This window comes from Orbicella faveolata, unplaced genomic scaffold, assembly GCF_042242905.1.
Source record: "Orbicella faveolata isolate gen_17 unplaced genomic scaffold, um_ofav_v1 contig_3, whole genome shotgun sequence".
Classification (NCBI taxonomy): Eukaryota; Metazoa; Cnidaria; class Anthozoa; order Scleractinia; family Merulinidae; genus Orbicella; species Orbicella faveolata.
The window spans coordinates 21,034,973-21,051,981 of NW_028301558.1; the positions used below are offsets into that span (position 1 = coordinate 21,034,973).

The window sequence follows — 17,009 nt, forward strand, 5'->3', positions numbered from 1 at the left end:
TTTTGTAAACAAGACCTGTGCGTCTGCTCAAAAGTAAAAATAATTGATACTGAAAGCCACCATGCTTCATGAATTGCATCTCAAAACGCGGCACTTCTGGGTGACGAAATTGCAATGAATTGCGTGACAGAAGTCACCTGTGTTACAAATCAATTATTAACTATGACCTCGATATAACGAACATTTTGGTCGTTTCCCCTCAAATTCGTTATATCGAGGTTTTCGATATAACGAACCCTCGATTTAAGGAAAAAATTTGGCCGGTCCCCAGCGACTTCGTTAAATCGAGGTTCCACTGTATCTACAATCTGAATGCTCTTTTGAAATTTTGTGCGTTAGAAAAGTACTTCCCACCGGCCTAGTAAATTCCTTTTTAATTCATTCCCTCTTATTATCTAATCCAACTAGACTGGATGAGAATCAAGAACTTGGGGCAGTAAAACGAGCTCAAGAACCTGTCAGAATGCCAAAAATGGAGGAAACAGGACAAGGAACGAATACACGATTGTAGGTTAAGTTTTGTTTATGTGAATTAGTTAAAAAGATGTCTGGGTTCACAGCTGAGTCTCTTTTTGTGCTAAATAGACCAATTTCGGTATATTAAAATTCAGCCTAATACAATAGACCTCAGCAAGAGGCTCTGGGGAATAAACCGCACAAACTCTGTAGTTTTTCCCCAGAGCCTCGTACAGGGGTCTATTGTTTTAGGCTGAATTTTAATATACCGAAATTGGTCTATTCTCTTCTCACGAGAGGCACGTCTGAGACTGGACCCGAGAAATTCCATACTGACGACGTAGCTCTATAGAATTACGTATAGCGTTTCCGATTGGCTGTTACTCGATTTGAATTTACGCGCGCAAATAACAAGCAGGGGCTTGTACTGCGAGACGGACGGACCTACTTTGAGGGTGTACTATATTTCGGCTGGCCAAACCAGCCTTCTTCAGGTACCTGAAGAAGGCTGGTTTGGCCAGCCGAAGTATAGTACACCTTCAAAAAATCATTCTACGTTGTGTCGGTTTTTGCTTTTGTATTCTTCATTTTATATGTAAAGCCGATTAAATCACTATTGATCCAACGTATACCAGCAGGATCATCGTTCCGGTTGCTTGCTTAAACATTTTATAGCTACTTTGAGGCATTACTGCTTTGAGTTTTTTGCATTTGCCTTGAAGACTCAAGCTTCTTGCGCAGAAAAATGCGGTGACAACAAGCACATGTTCGGACCATTCCCCGTGACAACATCTCGTCCAGAAAGGATACCTGTACCTCCGTTAAAGATCATGATTGTTTTACTTTCTGTTTCTCTTCATAGGAAAACATTATTCGAAACTGCCCTTTGCTTTGAAAATAAATTTGTTTTGACTTTGTGGATTTCAGCACCAGGCCCACACCCGGCTATGGAGGTTACGTGCCCCGATATCCGGTAGAGCCTAGACCTCCTCAAGGAACATGGGACGAGATGCTTGTGAACTTTTCCAAGCTAACTTACAGGTAGGACAACAATATCGTATAAAGTAACTGCGTCTTCAGTCTTTTTTTTTTTTTTTTATAATTTTTGTGTGGGTGACCAGTGGTATCTCACATTATTGACATAGGCTCGTGTCCGTTAATGAAATGAGGTATCCCACACATGTACCCTTTGGGTACCTATTTTTTTATCACCTACCCCTTTGCTTGGGGCGGCCTCCACCAGTTACGAGGGCCCGTGGAGGTTCTTTAATTGGTGAAACGAAACAATAGATAAATAACATAAACAATGCCCCCTGGCCCTAACAACAAAAGAGGCACAGATTAACAAGAACGAATCAAAATACAGGGTTTAAAGTAGTGCAGATCAATTGCTATACTTAACTTACGATTTTAATCGTAAAATCTCGCACTTTCGACAGCCATAGGCCACAGTGATGAAACAGTTGCTGAAATTAACCGATCAAAATTTATGAAAAAATTAACTAATCAATCAAAAATTGACGTCTCTTGAGAGTTCTTAAAAGTTTGCTATATTTATCACGCTCAATTATTAGACTTTGCCTGCTACTTCGATGTTTGTTCGAGATTATTTTCCCGTGATGAGTGGAAAGTTTGTGTTCGCCCATTAAAGTAGAAGTATAGTTGTCCTCACCAGCCAAGTTTTGTTCAATTACTCACATGTCTTTTACTGCAGTTTCATATAATTTTCTCTCTTACAGGTTGTACCCATCTTATGAATATACTAAGAAGGATTTTGCTCACAAGGGACCCCTGAGTAGGCTTGTTACCACGACCCACCCCTCCAACCCGTTCAACAAAGTCGACAAATGGAACTCGCGACCGAAGAAGCTGTGTAAACGAGCTAACCATTCAAAATTTGTGTAACAAGCTTCATGCATTTGTTTTGTACGGCTCACCCGGCCGATTAGAATATATTAGCTTTGGAGACAATCTTCCTTAGGTACACAAAGAATTTAACATTTTATTTTAACATTTGAAAATACGACAAGCAACTTTATATCTTCCGTTTAGTTTCTTCCTATCATAGTAGATCTGCTAGAAAAGTCCCCGCGGAAACTATCCCAGGGCATTGCATTCGTAAATATATAGAATATCTTTTATATCTGTATGGAAAACGCTCGAGAAATATGAGTAGCAAAGATGTATCAATAAAGAGCAGACCGAAACTGACATTAAACAAATAACGTTTTAATAGTAGCGTTAATGCCGAAGCCACTATTTCCAGCTAACAAAACCGTGCAAATTAAATGCGGGAAGTTCGCAGAAATTGTTTTGGCACGGAAAGTAAATGTTATTGACCGATTTGAAATTTTCTAAGCAAAATTTTCATTTTATTAAGATTGCACCAAACGCGAGGAAACTGTCATTTTCGTTTCAAAATGTTTTGTGGACGTGCTTTGATGACCGTCAATAGAATTGAATCGTTTATTCTTGAAAGCTGAACAAATACTGTAAAGTAAAAAGAGTCTACAGTTCATTGCTAGGGATTTCATCGTGTAATCTTAATGGGTATTCACTTTAAAGATACTTAAAGTTTCAATACCATATTCCATTGTTTCAAAACATAATAAGTCTACAAAACCACAAAGAGGTACTAAATTTAGTTTTAACGGCGGTATATATTGCGGCATTATCTGGTCCAAGTCAACGCATCGTTTTACTCCAGTCATAGCGCAGAAATGGCACAATGCAATTCAAGCGAATGGAATGAGACTTTGGTGAATTCTTCCAGCCAGACTCAATCTTCCATGAACTGTTTCTATGTTGATTACAGCCAGAGCGCGGTTGAGAATTTCTACAGCACGTATATTTTGAGCATCGTTTTGAACTCTGTTTGTGCGGTGCCAGCGAGCGTGTTAAACATTTTGGTGATGGTCGCCGTGTGGAGAACATCTCAACTGCACACTCCGTCGAATTTGCTGCTCTGCAATTTAGCTCTGACCGACCTTGGCGTGGGATTTTTCGTTCAACCTGTTTTTGTGGCTCACAAAATCGCTGCTATGTGTGGTAACATAAAGCTTCACTGCATAGCTTCACTCGGCAGCAAGACGCTCGCTTCAATACTGGGCGCAGTTTCTCTAACCACGCTCACGGCTATCAGTATCGACAGGCTATTGGCTCTTGTCCTCAGCGTACGTTACCGTACTGTGGTCACCATTCGAGTGACTGCCAAGATAGTGGTACTACTCTGGTTATTAGGAATTATCTTATCCATCCCTCTCTTCATTGACCCGGTTAGTTTTTTGTACTGCATGATCTTTTTGCTAGCACTTTGCTTAACTGTAACCACTTTAGCGTACGCTAAGCTAACCCGTTTGATTCATCAACACCAAACTAAAGTTGAGGTAGAACTCCACACTGGAGAATTACAAAGTCAAGAACTGGCCGAAGCATCAAACATTGCCAAATACAAGTCTTCCATTCGCACTGTTGTCATGCTGGTCTTTCTAATGCTGCTGTTTTACTCGCCATATCTTGTGCTAAACATTGTGTTGGTCGTGGTACAATCAAATGATGAGCGTTTCAAAGCAGCATTCAACATCACTCACACCATTCTGTTCATGAATTCGCTGGTAAACCCAGCGTTTTACTGCTGGAAGATAAGACGCATTCGTAACGCCATTACAGATATGCTACCGAGCAGATTCCAGGAATGACGAGTGCTGTTAAACACTAAAAAAATCCCACATCACTTTTCGAAAAATAGTGGAAAACAGACAGTACCACATGTAAGTACTGTGCAATAGCCTTCATTTGAATGGTTACAAACTAGGGTTTTATCCCAGAACATAAGGAAAACAAAGTACTTTAACTGGGTTAAGGTAACTGCTTTCTTCAAGGAACACGGGCGAAAAAAACGAAAGCAAACAATTCAGTAAACCAGCACTGTCTGAATGTGTGGCATAAGACGATTTTATTTTATGAGAGCAAAATTGGAAATTTCAGTAGCAGCCTTCTTTGCCAGAACTGAGGATCAACCGTACTGCAAATTGCCAAAGAAGTTTGAATTTAAAACTGAAGAAACATTAAACATTAAGTTCCAAGACACTGAACAGATGTCAAAGTATATGACAAGTCTCGCTTATTCGCCTGTTTGTTTTCAATTATTTCAGAGATAACCAATCTATGGTCTTTAGATATGAAGTTGGTAGACTGAGCACATCTGCTTGTATTTGAAAGGAAATCATTATTTGATTGTGACTTGATTGACCGTTTAAGATCTTGCATTATAACATAACTAAAGCAAAGCGCGCGCTCTGATTGGTTAATTTAGCGTCTACTATTTGCCCATGGGTGTATGCTGTTGAGGTGTGTGCTAATGTTTACAAAGCAAATCTTTTGACAGACATTGTTTCCAAAGTAATGGCCGACGTTCTTCTACCAGAAATGTGAAACTGTCTTCAGAGTTGTCTGAAGATGAAACTTTATCGAGTTACTGGTGTGCAGTCGGTTTCATGAATGAATTTTCGCGCGCTTGTTTTCTCTTGTCATGTAAGACTACACGAACATTTTTTTGTGATGTAGCTCAATAAAAGGACTTCTGTTGTTCCAATGTCTCAATGTTATGTTATAAAACAAATGGTAAACGCCATAGCGTGCACTATTGAGTTATGGATACACGCGGGAGGTTTGCTAAGCACTCAAGAAGTTAGAGTCGCACGAGACGATAGCCGAGTGCGACTCTAACTTCTTGAGTGCTTAGCAACCTCCCGCGTGCATCCATAACTAAATAGTGCACGCTATGGCGTTTACCATTTGTTAACCAACAAACATGATTAATATACTTCAAACAAGGATGCACTGACGATTTAAAATTTAAAGAAAACGAACTCCTCTTGTTCCTCAATGTCTTCTCTTCCTCTTTCTTGTCCATACGAATTTTTAACAGCCACACACCATAAGCTGTCCGTCAACGGCTGGCCATGAATCAAAGGCCAACGAAGAAAGAAAACGTGGAATAAACTCTGTGTGACAGCCGCCTGTTCTTTCTCAGTTTTATGTTTTGAATCAGATACTGTATGTCGAAGGAGACGCCTCCCCGATGAAACCGTCTCAAAATTTTCCACCATGGAAAGAGCTCACTTGTAGAGACGCTACTACTGACCAGACTCCGGCGAATCTTCGTGTATCACAACATCAAGTGTCCCCAACATAGGCGATGCCAAAATAGTCGTGTCCTTCCGAGTTGAAACATTTATAAGAGCACAGAAGGCCTCGAACTGGAATAATTCCTGTTTTTGTCCTTGTGCGCAAGATCTGAAAAGCGTCAGAAAAAAATCTTATCACAAAAATAAAATAATGAATGTGTTTTGGTCTTTCGTTGGAATTTATCCCTTCAAAATTTGTCGGTGGGTATTTTTAAGTTCATACTTGATGACAACGGTTGTGTAAGCAAAACGTTACTCGTATAGAATGCTTTGACTCAGAAGACGCGACAGCTGAAAAATCTATGAAAAAGACGCTGGAAATTCAATGCATTTAAACCTTAAACGACAGAAGTGTAAATTTGTGGTATGACTTTCACCCAGCGTTGGAGAAACCATGCAATCAAACACTGTTGTATGAGCAGAACTGAAAACACACATGTGTAGCGAGTCTAATTTCTTGTTTTTAATCCAACACCAGGTTTTAGGCCATATTACACCGACTGTGGTGACCATTATATTTTCTCACCATTTTCAATATCTCCACATCCATGCAGCAAGCGAGCCAAAAACAAACAAACAAACAAACAAACAAACAAACACAAAAGACAAATGAACTGACTACTTGGAGTAAAGATGGCACAGTGGTGAGAGCACTGGCCTCCACCAATGTGGCCTGGGTTCGAATCCCGGACCCGAGGCCAAGAGTAGGCTACGTTTGTTGTTGGTTCTCGCCTTGATCTGAGGATTTTTCTCCGGGTTCTCCGTTTTCCCTTCCTCCACAAAAATCAACATCTCCCAGTTCTACTTCGACATGGACGCATGTACAAATTATCTCTCAGAGGTCAGAATTAGTAGAGCCCTTGCGGGTTACATAAATATTTCAATCCTATAAATTTACATTTATAACGTACTTTACGAGCGTCCACAAAATGCACACACTCTAGCCAGGTGTTAAGGAAGGATTGCCCACACACAGCGCATTCACTAGCGTACTGCAGCATCTCTTGTACCTTGGGATAGTGACGCACTGCACGCTTAACAAACGATCGCCTGCACAAGAAAAACGAAGACGGTATTAAGATAAGAGTTTCGAAAACCAAAACGAGAGCATACAACTACGCAAAAAACGTAAGGAACCAATGAAGACAAGAAGCAAACCGCGGGAAAAGGCGTTTGACCAAGTCGCAATTTATATTCCGCTTTCATCTGATTGGTTGCGCAGGCAGCGCTAGGTTTTTTCAGCCAATCAGAGAGCGCAGTAGAGTAAAACGAAATACTTTCGATACCAAATTGAAAACTGCCCTAGAGGGTCCCTAAACCAATGCCATTAATCGGATTACTTCTCCTTAATCCTGACAAAACAATAACTGTTATAAAGAAACTCTTACCCGTCTTTGAGTTCCTTCAATACACAACGAGCTGTAATCTCCTAAGATGTAAAAAATCAATGACCGTTAACATCACGCATCTTTCCAATTTTCGTTAATGTTCCGCTAGATGTTTCAAACGCCCTGATAAAAATCTTCTACAACACTCCCAGATATCAGTAAATCTCCCAAAATTCCTGGTAAAAGTTTGTTACTCCCCTAAAAAAAGGTTTACGTCAAACATTACATTTCACGATTATCAAACTACAAACTCTGTCAACAACAAAACAAGTTCCCAGACAACAAAAAGTAAACCATCTCTCTGAAGATTGATTTATTCCATCTTACTATATGGGCGACCTGCTCACCTTTAATGTCAGCACTTCATCTTCCTGTTGTGAATGAACAGGGATGTGCTGTAAAAGGTTGTTTTCCTCACAATACAGTTCCTTTAGAGGAAGATGTGCCAGCTGATAGAACAAAGCAGAATAAGTTATTGTAAGATTTGTAACTTATGCCCCTGTCAAAGAAAAGAAAAATATGACACTGGTTGAAAATAACCATGAAATTTCAACCTGTCAAAAATGAAGTAGTATAACTTACAAAAATTCAGGCAAACCCTTCTGGCCTTCATTAAAATAAATTGGAAACCTCCCATTATAAGGCAGACATCTCTCATAAACCAACACTAAGTACAACAATGCATTTTTTTTATCTTCCTATCAGTGACCACTTGTTCTAAGTGGACACCCAATCATGATCCTCTTCAAACAACAGCACTTCATTTTACCCTCCCATAAGACACCTCTCTGAAGTTCACGCTTTTCTGGTCTCATGATGAGACATGCCATGACTTGACAGTGTCCACTTTTCAGAGGTTTGATTGATTGTTTCTATTCTACTGCTTTAAAGCTTCATTGGATGACAAACTGAGCCCAATCCTGTAACCAGATTCAGATTGGGTTCGTTTAGATCTAATATCAAATGACTAATGATAAAATGATTAGAAAACAGCCCTAAGAAAATACGCATGCTGATTGTTTAAAAGTCGTGTTTCTATAACTCAGTGGAAACATGGAACTAGAACGAGCTGTTGACGTAATGATGGCACATGCAAAGAGAATTTACATTTTGATGATCAAAGTAAACAAGTTGTTTTCCATAGAAGACATGTTCTCTGTGTTTCTATCGAGTTATAGAAACACTTGTGAAAGTTTGGGAGAACTTCAAAAAGCTGTGGAAACACTTGCCTGCGGCTCGTGTTCCCACAGCATTTCTCATTCTCCCAAACTTCCCCTCATGTTTCTATGACTCGATAGAAACACGGCACAGGTTTTCTATTTCTTAATTGTTAACAGACCTCAGCAGGGAATATTCTGAGTCTGTTGGCTGACACATCCAGAACCCTGAGCTGGGTACATTTTGACAAGCCCTATCAAAACAAGACAGATATACAGAGAATGTTGTATAAGTACTAGAAAGATCCATCTGCAAATGATATGAGTACACTAGCAAACTTTAAAATCAACTGTTTTATGAGATACAAGGTTATATCAAACAAAATCTTTGCCCTGCAAAAAGGATATCTCCTTTTTAGTTGGAAAAATTCAACCTGAGAACAACAAGATGACACTGTAATAGGGGCAATCAACAATGGGTGGCTTAAGTCACGACTGAGTTCTCTAAATATACATTAGTCATCTACAAATAGGTTGACAACAACAGTTAAATTATTTAGAAGGCCTAACCTCTGGTAACTCCTCTATAAAGTTTTTGTACACATAAAGTTTGGTGAGGTTCCTAAGAAATGCCATGTCTTCTGGAAGGCTATAATTGAACAAAAAGAAAATAAGTGAAAGTATGACCAAATAATTAAGACATGAGGGTAACATGATACACAACAATGTCACAATGCAAGCTGAAATACATTTTTACCTATATTATCAACAATTTGTACCACGTAGGAGCAACATGTTGCATCAACAGTTGAATCACAACTAATTTCTACCCTGGCTTACAGAGGCATGTCGCACTGAAACTTTATATTGTTTCTGCAGGGTTTGTACTTACCTGGGTACCCTGGCAGACCTCCAATTCTTTTTACGTTCTGCACTTTTTCAATTTTAGTACATTCGTGGAGTTGGTACATGTACTCCTAAGATCAAATTTTAGCATGATGATTGAATTGTGAGTAAAGTATTATATACCTTGATATTTGGTTATCGGCGAGATGCAGCTCTGTCAGGTTGATCAAGTGACAGATCTCTGTTGGAACACTTTGAAGGTGATTGTGATTCACGCTAAGAAACTGCAAGGATACCAGCCTGAATACAGTGAAGATTACAATAAAACAGAATTGAAGCCAAAATCTGAACATGTTAAATAGTGTGATAATTAACTTTTGAGGATTCATTTTCACAACACTGATTTGTGAAAACGTAGACAGAAACACTATAAGACAGAGTTCATTGCTCTCAAGATCAACAATAGCATACCAGATGATTTTAACCAAACAACTATCTTCCCTTTAATTTCAATTTAAAATTAGATCATACCAATTTTGGTCAGTGTAGAACGCAGACTGCAGACTGCAAAATGCAGACCAAAGGTAAAATGCACACAGCAGACAGCAGACTTTTTAACTGAATCGCATTGCCATTTCTAGCATTGAGAGCTAACCGTAAACAGGCTAATCGGAGCATTATTCAGGCTAACCAGGGTGATATTCCGGCTTACCAAAGTGCAGACTTTCACTATGAGTAGCCTGAATATCCCTGTTTATGATTAGCACTCAATAATGGAAAATAACACAATATTTACTTAAAAAGTCTTTAGTACGCAGTCTGCATTTTACCCAAAGTCTGCTCTTTACCCCAAGTCTGCAGTCTGCAACCTGTGTTTCATGCTGACCGGATATCAACTGGGGAGTTGAAGGACAATGAGCATGCAAAGCAGAGTTAGGATTCTGGTGTAATTAATTAAAAATAATTTTAAAATTTTGCATAAAAATGATCACCTGTTGATTTCACTTGGCAAGGTATGTAGCTGGTTTCCATTCAAATTGAGAAATGTGAGTTTTTGAAGTCCACCTACACGAAAGAGGAACACAACAGGAATAAATTAATTACTAGATCAAATTATTATATAATTTTTCTGCCATAATTATAATAATTATTGTTAACCTCCACAAAATACCTGTATCTAACCGTGCAAGGTCATTGGAAATTCTGAGAAGAAGGAATGTATTAAATCAAAGGAAGTATAAAGTTAAACTTCAATTCCCTGAGTGACAAGGAGACGGATTTAAACCCAAAATTTTCAATGAGAGCAGTATGAAATATTTTCTGGAAGACTAGAGTCCAATTTCCTAATTTAATAACTACTGATAATAGACATTCAAAATAGGTTGTGCATGAAACAACCAGTGGAGTGGCATATTATACCCATCCATCTAACTGTCCACTCCTAAACACATGTAAATTATTGTTATGGATATTGGTCACATGCATAACAGTTGTTGATCAGTAAAATAATACATGTACTAAGTAACAACTGATTAATGAAAGACACTCCACAGTTCTCTGGTAATATGTAGAGCGCATGTCTGGCGTGTCTGGAAAACCTGAATCGTCACAATAGTAGCAAATTGTCATATTTAGCATTTACCATGAATAGTGTACCAGTTAGCCTAACTGCAGTACTATTATGCTACCCATAGCGCTTTTGGCTAACCGTGACTAATTGCCACTATTTGTGACAATTCACCACGGGACGGTACATTTCACTGACTCCCAGTCCATGGACTACCATGATGGGCTACAGAAATAGACCACTCTAAAATGGACTACCTAAATGGACTAGCTCAACGATCACATGGACTACCAAAATGCAATTCTCAGCTTTTTTGTTGTTACCAAAAGAACCCAGTCAAATGCAGCACATGCGTAGTAAGTCAAAAATTGCGATTGAATGCAAAATTGCTTTCTCGGAAGTACGCCTTTTTCTCAAGAGCCACTCATTAGAATTTCACGAAATTTGGCACAAAAATCCTTTAGGAAATAAGTAACTGGAGTATCGAAAAAAATTGAACTTTAACAAAGGAAATTCTGGATATTCCAGTGAACCTTCAACAAGGGATAATTAAAGATCTCTCTATTAAATTACTATCAATGGTGTTAACTTGTGAGTATCGTTACAAGCTTGCTGCATGCAAATTATAAAGAAAATCTAATGACTAGATTTTCTACAAAATCGACAAAAGCGATTTTAAAGGCCCATTTATATTTACTCATGTTGCCATGGCAATGGCACATACGTCAGCTAAACTATCAAAAAACCAAAGTTTGTGTTGTTAACTTGCTTGCTGCCAATTTTGGTGACCGAGGGATCAAGGGTTTTAGAGAAAAAGGTGAATGAAACATAGGTATCAAAAACTGTGTTCAGCCACCTTAAGGAAATGGCCATAACAGCCATGTCAAATTTCCAACCCTGGGCCAGCACCCAAGCGTCAAAATCCCTACCCAGAAAGCCAGATGAGTCAATGATTGTCTGGAAGAAAGTCCTGTTTTGGAATTTCTCTTTTTTTAAGTAGTCCATATGAGTAGTCCATTTTGTAGTCCATTTGCAGTCCATTTAGGCTGTTTGCTGATCCCCGTCACTGTAGGTCAGCAAAATGTACCAACCCATTCACCTGTAACCACTATGCCTTGGTTGCTATTTGAAATTTTTTGAGTTCGTCAGACACCCCAGACACATGCACATATGTATGACAACTCTTACAAAGAATCACAGATCTGACTGACGACCTGACTCACATCAAGTGTTGAACAACTAGAGACATCTGTTTACAGAGCATACAATTATCCAGGAGTACTGACATTTAATTTACTTCTGGTGCTCAGCAATGCACAAAATTAAATTATTCTAGTTAAGCATACTTACTGAGAACAACTGAATTAAGTTCGCTTAATTTGTTGTTGAACAAGTGCAACCTCTGCAAGCCAGACAAGAAGGAGAGGACTTCCGGAAGAACTGCAAGTTTGTTGTTTCCAAGGTTCAGAGATTCAAGCTTGTAAAACAAAACATTAAAAGAAAGTTTAACGTAAGTTAAAGCTCCCAGAGTAACCTAAAATTCATTAAAACCATAAAAAGGCTCCAACCATTGTCATTTTTTTGGCCCGTGGAAACTGTCAACAGACTAACGTGAAGTTATCACCTGTTTAAGTGAGGAAAATTCGGGAGGTAGATCTGTTAATACATTGTTCTTCAAGTCCACAGTTTTTAGAGAAGTTATTTTTCCGATTATTGGTGGAACATTTCGCAACTCCTTACTGCAAATACTGAGGGATTTAGGCTTTCCTTTAGTCGCGTTCAGCAAAATTCTATCCGCCATTTTGTATCCATGTCACTAATGCTCGCAGGCTCAAAGACCCTCTACTCTCGAGCTTAAACGAAGAGACCGAAGGGACCTGCATTGTAAAGTGAAAATCTAAAAGCAAATATAGATGGAACACTTTCTAAGATGAGTGGAGTGTCGTTTGTTTCAGAGACAGAAATAGACGAAATACGTCAAAAAAGACAGGAAGAATGGGAAAAAGTGAGAAAAGAAGATGACCCATTGGGTAAGCAAGCTAGAGTGTATTCTCCAGATCAAGATAAAAGTAAACATTATAACTAAATTTTTGGATCTTAATTTGAAGAGTGATCATGCTGATCTGTTCTAGCCAGAGAAGTCCAATAATTTTATTCAAAATTATTGCTGAAACAAACAATAAATAATTTACCATGGACGGATATTTGCAGAGAGTCCTTGTTGTTCTTGTTCATTAATTTTCTGTAGTTTGCAACCTTAACTTGACTAAGTTAAGAATAAAAATACTTAGTAACCAGTAAGATAGCTTGGTATCTAAGTTGATTGTCAATAGTAATCTGGACTGTTAACCGGTTTTTTCTTTGCCATACTCTATGATTGGTTGAATTAAGCCCCTGTCATCTAAAGCTTACCCAGTCAGATACAAACCTAAAGCCATATGCATTGTAGTCTGTCTTTGAACTGTGCTGGGCACTGGATATTAGGACAGTACACATGCACTAGCTTCATGCACTCAACGATCAGTATATGTGTATTAATTTCGTGATACTGGCAAATGTAAGTCAATCTGTTGTTGTTGTTGTTGCCATTTCCTTAAACTTCTGTTTACCGCAGTCACTTAACAGTTGCTCTAGGTTGACACAAATTATGTAAAAAAGAATGCCTTTGAAATATTTGTAAATATGAAACCTTTTTTGTGTTAGAATGTCCTGAACAAGTCCATGACAATAAGACCTTGTATGAGAGACTACAGGAACAGAAACAGAAAAAGCAAGATGAATGGGATGAGCAGCATCAGCTAAGTAAGTTCTTTATGCTCCATATTATTTTATAAATATAACTCTGTTTTTCAGTGTAGATTTGATGCAGGGATATTGTTTTGTAATCTGAATGTAAATTTAATTATTTCTGATTTTTTGACATTTTTGTCCTCTTTTAGAGAACATGATACGAGGCCTTGATGGCGATGAGACAGTGTTTCTTGATTTAGTTGCCAAGCAGCAAGAGGAAATTGCCAATAGACGATTTAATGAAGAGTCACAAGAGATTAAAGAATATAGGGTATGGCGAGTAATACATTTAATATTATATGTTACCCCAACATGACTGCCAAAATCAGTCAACCAGTTAGGCCATCAGTCAATCCATTAGCTGGGGCGGATACAGGATTTTAGACAAGGGGGTTCAAGATAAGGAGTCTCAGGTCCTTGGAAATGGGATTTCCGGCATTCTGAGTCCAAGTCAACATGTTGCAATGTCTCATCTCTTTTAATTTAGGGGGTTCGACCGTACCTCCTGTCAACCCCCCCCCCCCTCCCCTAAATCCGCCCCAGAGTTAGTTGATCAGTCAGTCAGTTAGCCTGCCTGTCGGTCTGTCAGTCAGTCAGTTAGTCGCTCAGAGTGAGTCAGTCAGTCAGTTACTCAATCAGATTAAGTCAGTCAGTCCATCTGTCAGACTGTTGGTCTGTCAGTCCCTCACTGAGATAGTGAGATAGAGTCAAGCAAGTGACTAAAATTTTCTTATTGAATTTTTGTACTATGTATTTGTGTTTTTGTTACTTATTTATTTTAATTTACATGTTATATTGATATATCCTCTTAAGACAAGACAAGCATTGTAAATTTGAGGGAACTTTGCAAAGTTGCAATATATTGAATTGATATAAGGTTCAGATTATCTCCTACTTGGTGTTGGAAACTTTCTACTAGTCTATTACATAAATAATTTTAGTAAACACAATGTACAAGTTACTGCATACAGATTAATGATAACTATTTTTTTTACATTTTCTTATTTGATCGAAGGATGCAGTTTCTCAGTTTCAGAGCACAGTAGTAGCTGTGCCCACAAACATCAAGTCACCAGGGTCAGCAGTATCAAACAGAAAACCCTCTCAGGAGTCTGGGACCAAAAAGAGTCAGTTGCAGCTTATAGCAGGAGCAATAAAAAGAAAAAGGTATGTGTAGATAACTACCATAGGTTCATTCTTCTCACTTGATCAATAGCTGCCACTTTTGCTTAATGCATAACACCACCATATCAAGTTTTCAATCCTGATTGATGACAAAGTTTGTTGAGCCTGAAGGAACCATATGACTATTAGTACGGCATAGCATGGGGATATAAGTGAGTGACCGTGAATGGAGTACAGGTTGTTTTTGGAAGAATTATTAGGGAGGGGGGGTAGTGAGTTATAATAGCATTGTGAGTTGTTGGGTTTAGATTTACCATCAGAGGGCGTTATTTTGGTGAGAAATGTTGTGGTGACATTTTTGGGGGTAGTGTTGTTGATAAGGAGTTTTTCAGGCTTGACAAAAAGTGAAACCCATGGTTTTCATTTTTTCATGTGAAACAGCTGTACATAGCATTTTCATTTTACAAACTTTAAGTACCTGCAAATTATAAGGGGGCACTGAGAAAAAAAGTTAGGTTACATTCTGAGCCACTGGACTTGTTTGGTTCTGGTGTTGTCTCGATACTTTTGGGAGTGCAGGAATTTGGCCTCATTTGCCCCCCCCCCCCCCCCCTCCCCCCCTCAACTTCATTGTGGGGGGCGAGCGAGCTCATCTTGTAGAAAGAGGTTCATTTTCTGAAAGAATAGATAAAACTGCATTAGTTATGCATCTGATCCTATTTTCTCCTGTTTGCCACTTTATAGCAGCACTAACAGTCAGAATTCACTGGAAAAGAAGTCGAAAACGTGTGATGAGGATGCAAAAAGTAAGCCATTAACAACAGCAAGAACAGAGTCCGTAAGGTCTCGCTATTCAGGCGTTAACGAAATTTTTTCAACTAACCACAAAACTTGAAACAGTCGACACACAATAGAAAACAAATATAAATCGTGTTGAATAAATTATAACATTTAATTGGCAATATTTAGCGAGGAAGCTAGATCAGTCTTCTAATGTTGGTTTGTTTAGATATCACAACATCAAAAAATTGAACAGAAGTCGAACTGAATGACATTTTTGTAACACTGGAAAAACACGCCATTCGTATTGTCACGCGAAACTCCAAACACTATACCGAAATAGCCGTGCAGGTTGATAACAGATTGACGCCTTGCTAGAGTACGATGAAATAAAGTGCGAGTTAAGTTTGTTGGATTACCAGTTTAGGTTTGAAACTTTTGGTGACCTCCTTGGAAAATGGCAGTTTCACCGCCTAAAGAAAGTAGAAAAAAACCTTTGGGCTATTTCGGTGTGTAACATGGTACAGTGGAACCCCGTTGGTACGTTCACCAACGGGACATGAAAATTTGTCCGTGATAACGAGGTGACCGTAAGGCGGGGTTCCATTGTAATTGAATAGCGTTCAAGGGCCCCTTTCAATTCCTTTCTCACTCTCTCGAAGAAGGGACTGAGTTCATATTACGTTTAATTTTTTCCTTTTATTGTTTAATTCTGTTTAGACCATAAAACAGACGTGTGCACGGCAGAAGTTCATGCGCAGGAAAATGTACCTTCTGGGAAATCCAGCACAACTTCGGAAGAAGATGAAGTTCTTAAAAGCAAAACTGGTACTCCTGTGAACTATGAGACAAAGTCTGAACAGTATCAAGAAAAGCAGGCTAAACCGGTTATTCCAGGACTTGGTGTTTATTCAGACTCTAGCGATTCAGAGACCTCTTCAATTGAATCATAACATGGCTCAGCCGGCCGTAATACAATGAAGCTTGTTGTCAGTGATGGAAAAACAACGCTTCGTTATTCGTAGACTGAGTCACTTTAAATGGAACGTTAGCGATGAGCTTTCACCTTCAGCGCTACAGTACTGAAGAAAGTCTTGCTCCAAGAATAAGCGACTTCTTCAAGTGACTCACAACGTCTTAGTTGTAATGAAAATAGCTTTTTGTCAATAATGAGCTGGACTTGGCGTTAGCGATTTATGGAAAAGAATCACTGCGATTAGATATGTGGCAAGTAAACTTGTCGTTCGCCGTAGAAGAGTACACTATTGCATTATGTACGGAAGTGATTTGGACAGTTTGTTCCTGTTTTTAGCACTGGCTTAGCCACCAGCGTGACGGGAAGAAAACGAAGACAGCGCAGCTAAAATAGGTAGAGGGCGGTGGAAATGGAATGTACTAAGAACTCATTTCCCTGAAATAGATCGACTCCTTCTGACACCGAACGATTTCAAATTAGCATAGACTTGAAATTTTCAAGTTTGTCAAATTTTGATGGCTCATCGATATTCGACTATTTCTGCTTTTTTCTCTCATTGTGACTGTTAGTAACAATTCTGATAAGCTTTCGATTTTAAGGGAGCAATTTTACAATATAGGAATTGAATTAGCTAGCTTTTATTGTGATGTAGAAATGTACCTACCCTGGTGTCAGGGGTTTCCTGTTTTCGATTTCGTAAAAAAAAAAAAGAAAACCTCCGGGAGAAAACCCCAA

General features: G+C 38.7%; 3 protein-coding genes across 3 annotated transcripts; 2 read left to right on the forward strand and 1 right to left on the reverse strand.

The window, feature by feature from the left end:
* Window positions 1-3,165: 3,165 nt before the first annotated feature.
* Window positions 3,166-4,707, forward strand: LOC110054853 (melanocyte-stimulating hormone receptor-like). Its single transcript, XM_020761213.2, has one exon. It carries the CDS (start codon window positions 3,177-3,179, stop codon window positions 4,152-4,154), a length of 978 nt encoding a protein of 325 aa, XP_020616872.1. The 5' UTR covers window positions 3,166-3,176; the 3' UTR covers window positions 4,155-4,707.
* A 466-nt stretch (window positions 4,708-5,173) lies between these two features.
* LOC110054893 (leucine-rich repeat-containing protein 69-like) lies at window positions 5,174-12,404 on the reverse strand. The gene is made up of 10 exons (XM_089297833.1): window positions 12,228-12,404; window positions 11,954-12,080; window positions 10,029-10,101; window positions 9,220-9,336; window positions 8,761-8,839; window positions 8,373-8,444; window positions 7,381-7,482; window positions 7,034-7,074; window positions 6,557-6,695; window positions 5,174-5,754 (listed from the first exon to the last, which is right to left on the reverse strand). The coding sequence occupies exons 1-10, from the start codon at window positions 12,402-12,404 to the stop codon at window positions 5,635-5,637; spliced, it is 1,047 nt and encodes a 348-aa protein (XP_089153959.1). The 3' UTR covers window positions 5,174-5,634.
* A 94-nt stretch (window positions 12,405-12,498) lies between these two features.
* LOC110054894 (PSME3-interacting protein-like) lies at window positions 12,499-17,009 on the forward strand. Its single transcript, XM_020761264.2, has 6 exons — window positions 12,499-12,633; window positions 13,307-13,405; window positions 13,543-13,664; window positions 14,409-14,560; window positions 15,263-15,324; window positions 16,019-17,009. Exons 1-6 carry the CDS (start codon window positions 12,534-12,536, stop codon window positions 16,249-16,251), a joined length of 768 nt encoding a protein of 255 aa, XP_020616923.2. The 5' UTR covers window positions 12,499-12,533; the 3' UTR covers window positions 16,252-17,009.

What these genes read in the sequence shown, in the direction of transcription:
- LOC110054853 (XM_020761213.2), top strand. Translation starts at nt 3,177, where the DNA reads ATGGCACAATGCAATTCAAGCGAATGGAATGAGACTTTGGTGAATTCT.
- LOC110054893 (XM_089297833.1), bottom strand. Translation starts at nt 12,404, where the DNA reads ATGGCGGATAGAATTTTGCTGAACGCGACTAAAGGAAAGCCTAAATCC. An exon ending in TTATAGAGGAGTTACCAGAG is followed by an intron (nt 8,445 to 8,760) that starts GTTAGGCCTTCT and finishes TTGTTTTGATAG; the next exon opens with GGCTTGTCAAAATGTACCCA. An exon ending in TTGAAGGAACTCAAAGACGG is followed by an intron (nt 6,696 to 7,033) that starts GTAAGAGTTTCT and finishes TTTCTTGTGCAG; the next exon opens with GCGATCGTTTGTTAAGCGTG.
- LOC110054894 (XM_020761264.2), top strand. Translation starts at nt 12,534, where the DNA reads ATGAGTGGAGTGTCGTTTGTTTCAGAGACAGAAATAGACGAAATACGT. An exon ending in GGATGAGCAGCATCAGCTAA is followed by an intron (nt 13,406 to 13,542) that starts GTAAGTTCTTTA and finishes GTCCTCTTTTAG; the next exon opens with AGAACATGATACGAGGCCTT. An exon ending in AAGAGATTAAAGAATATAGG is followed by an intron (nt 13,665 to 14,408) that starts GTATGGCGAGTA and finishes ATTTGATCGAAG; the next exon opens with GATGCAGTTTCTCAGTTTCA.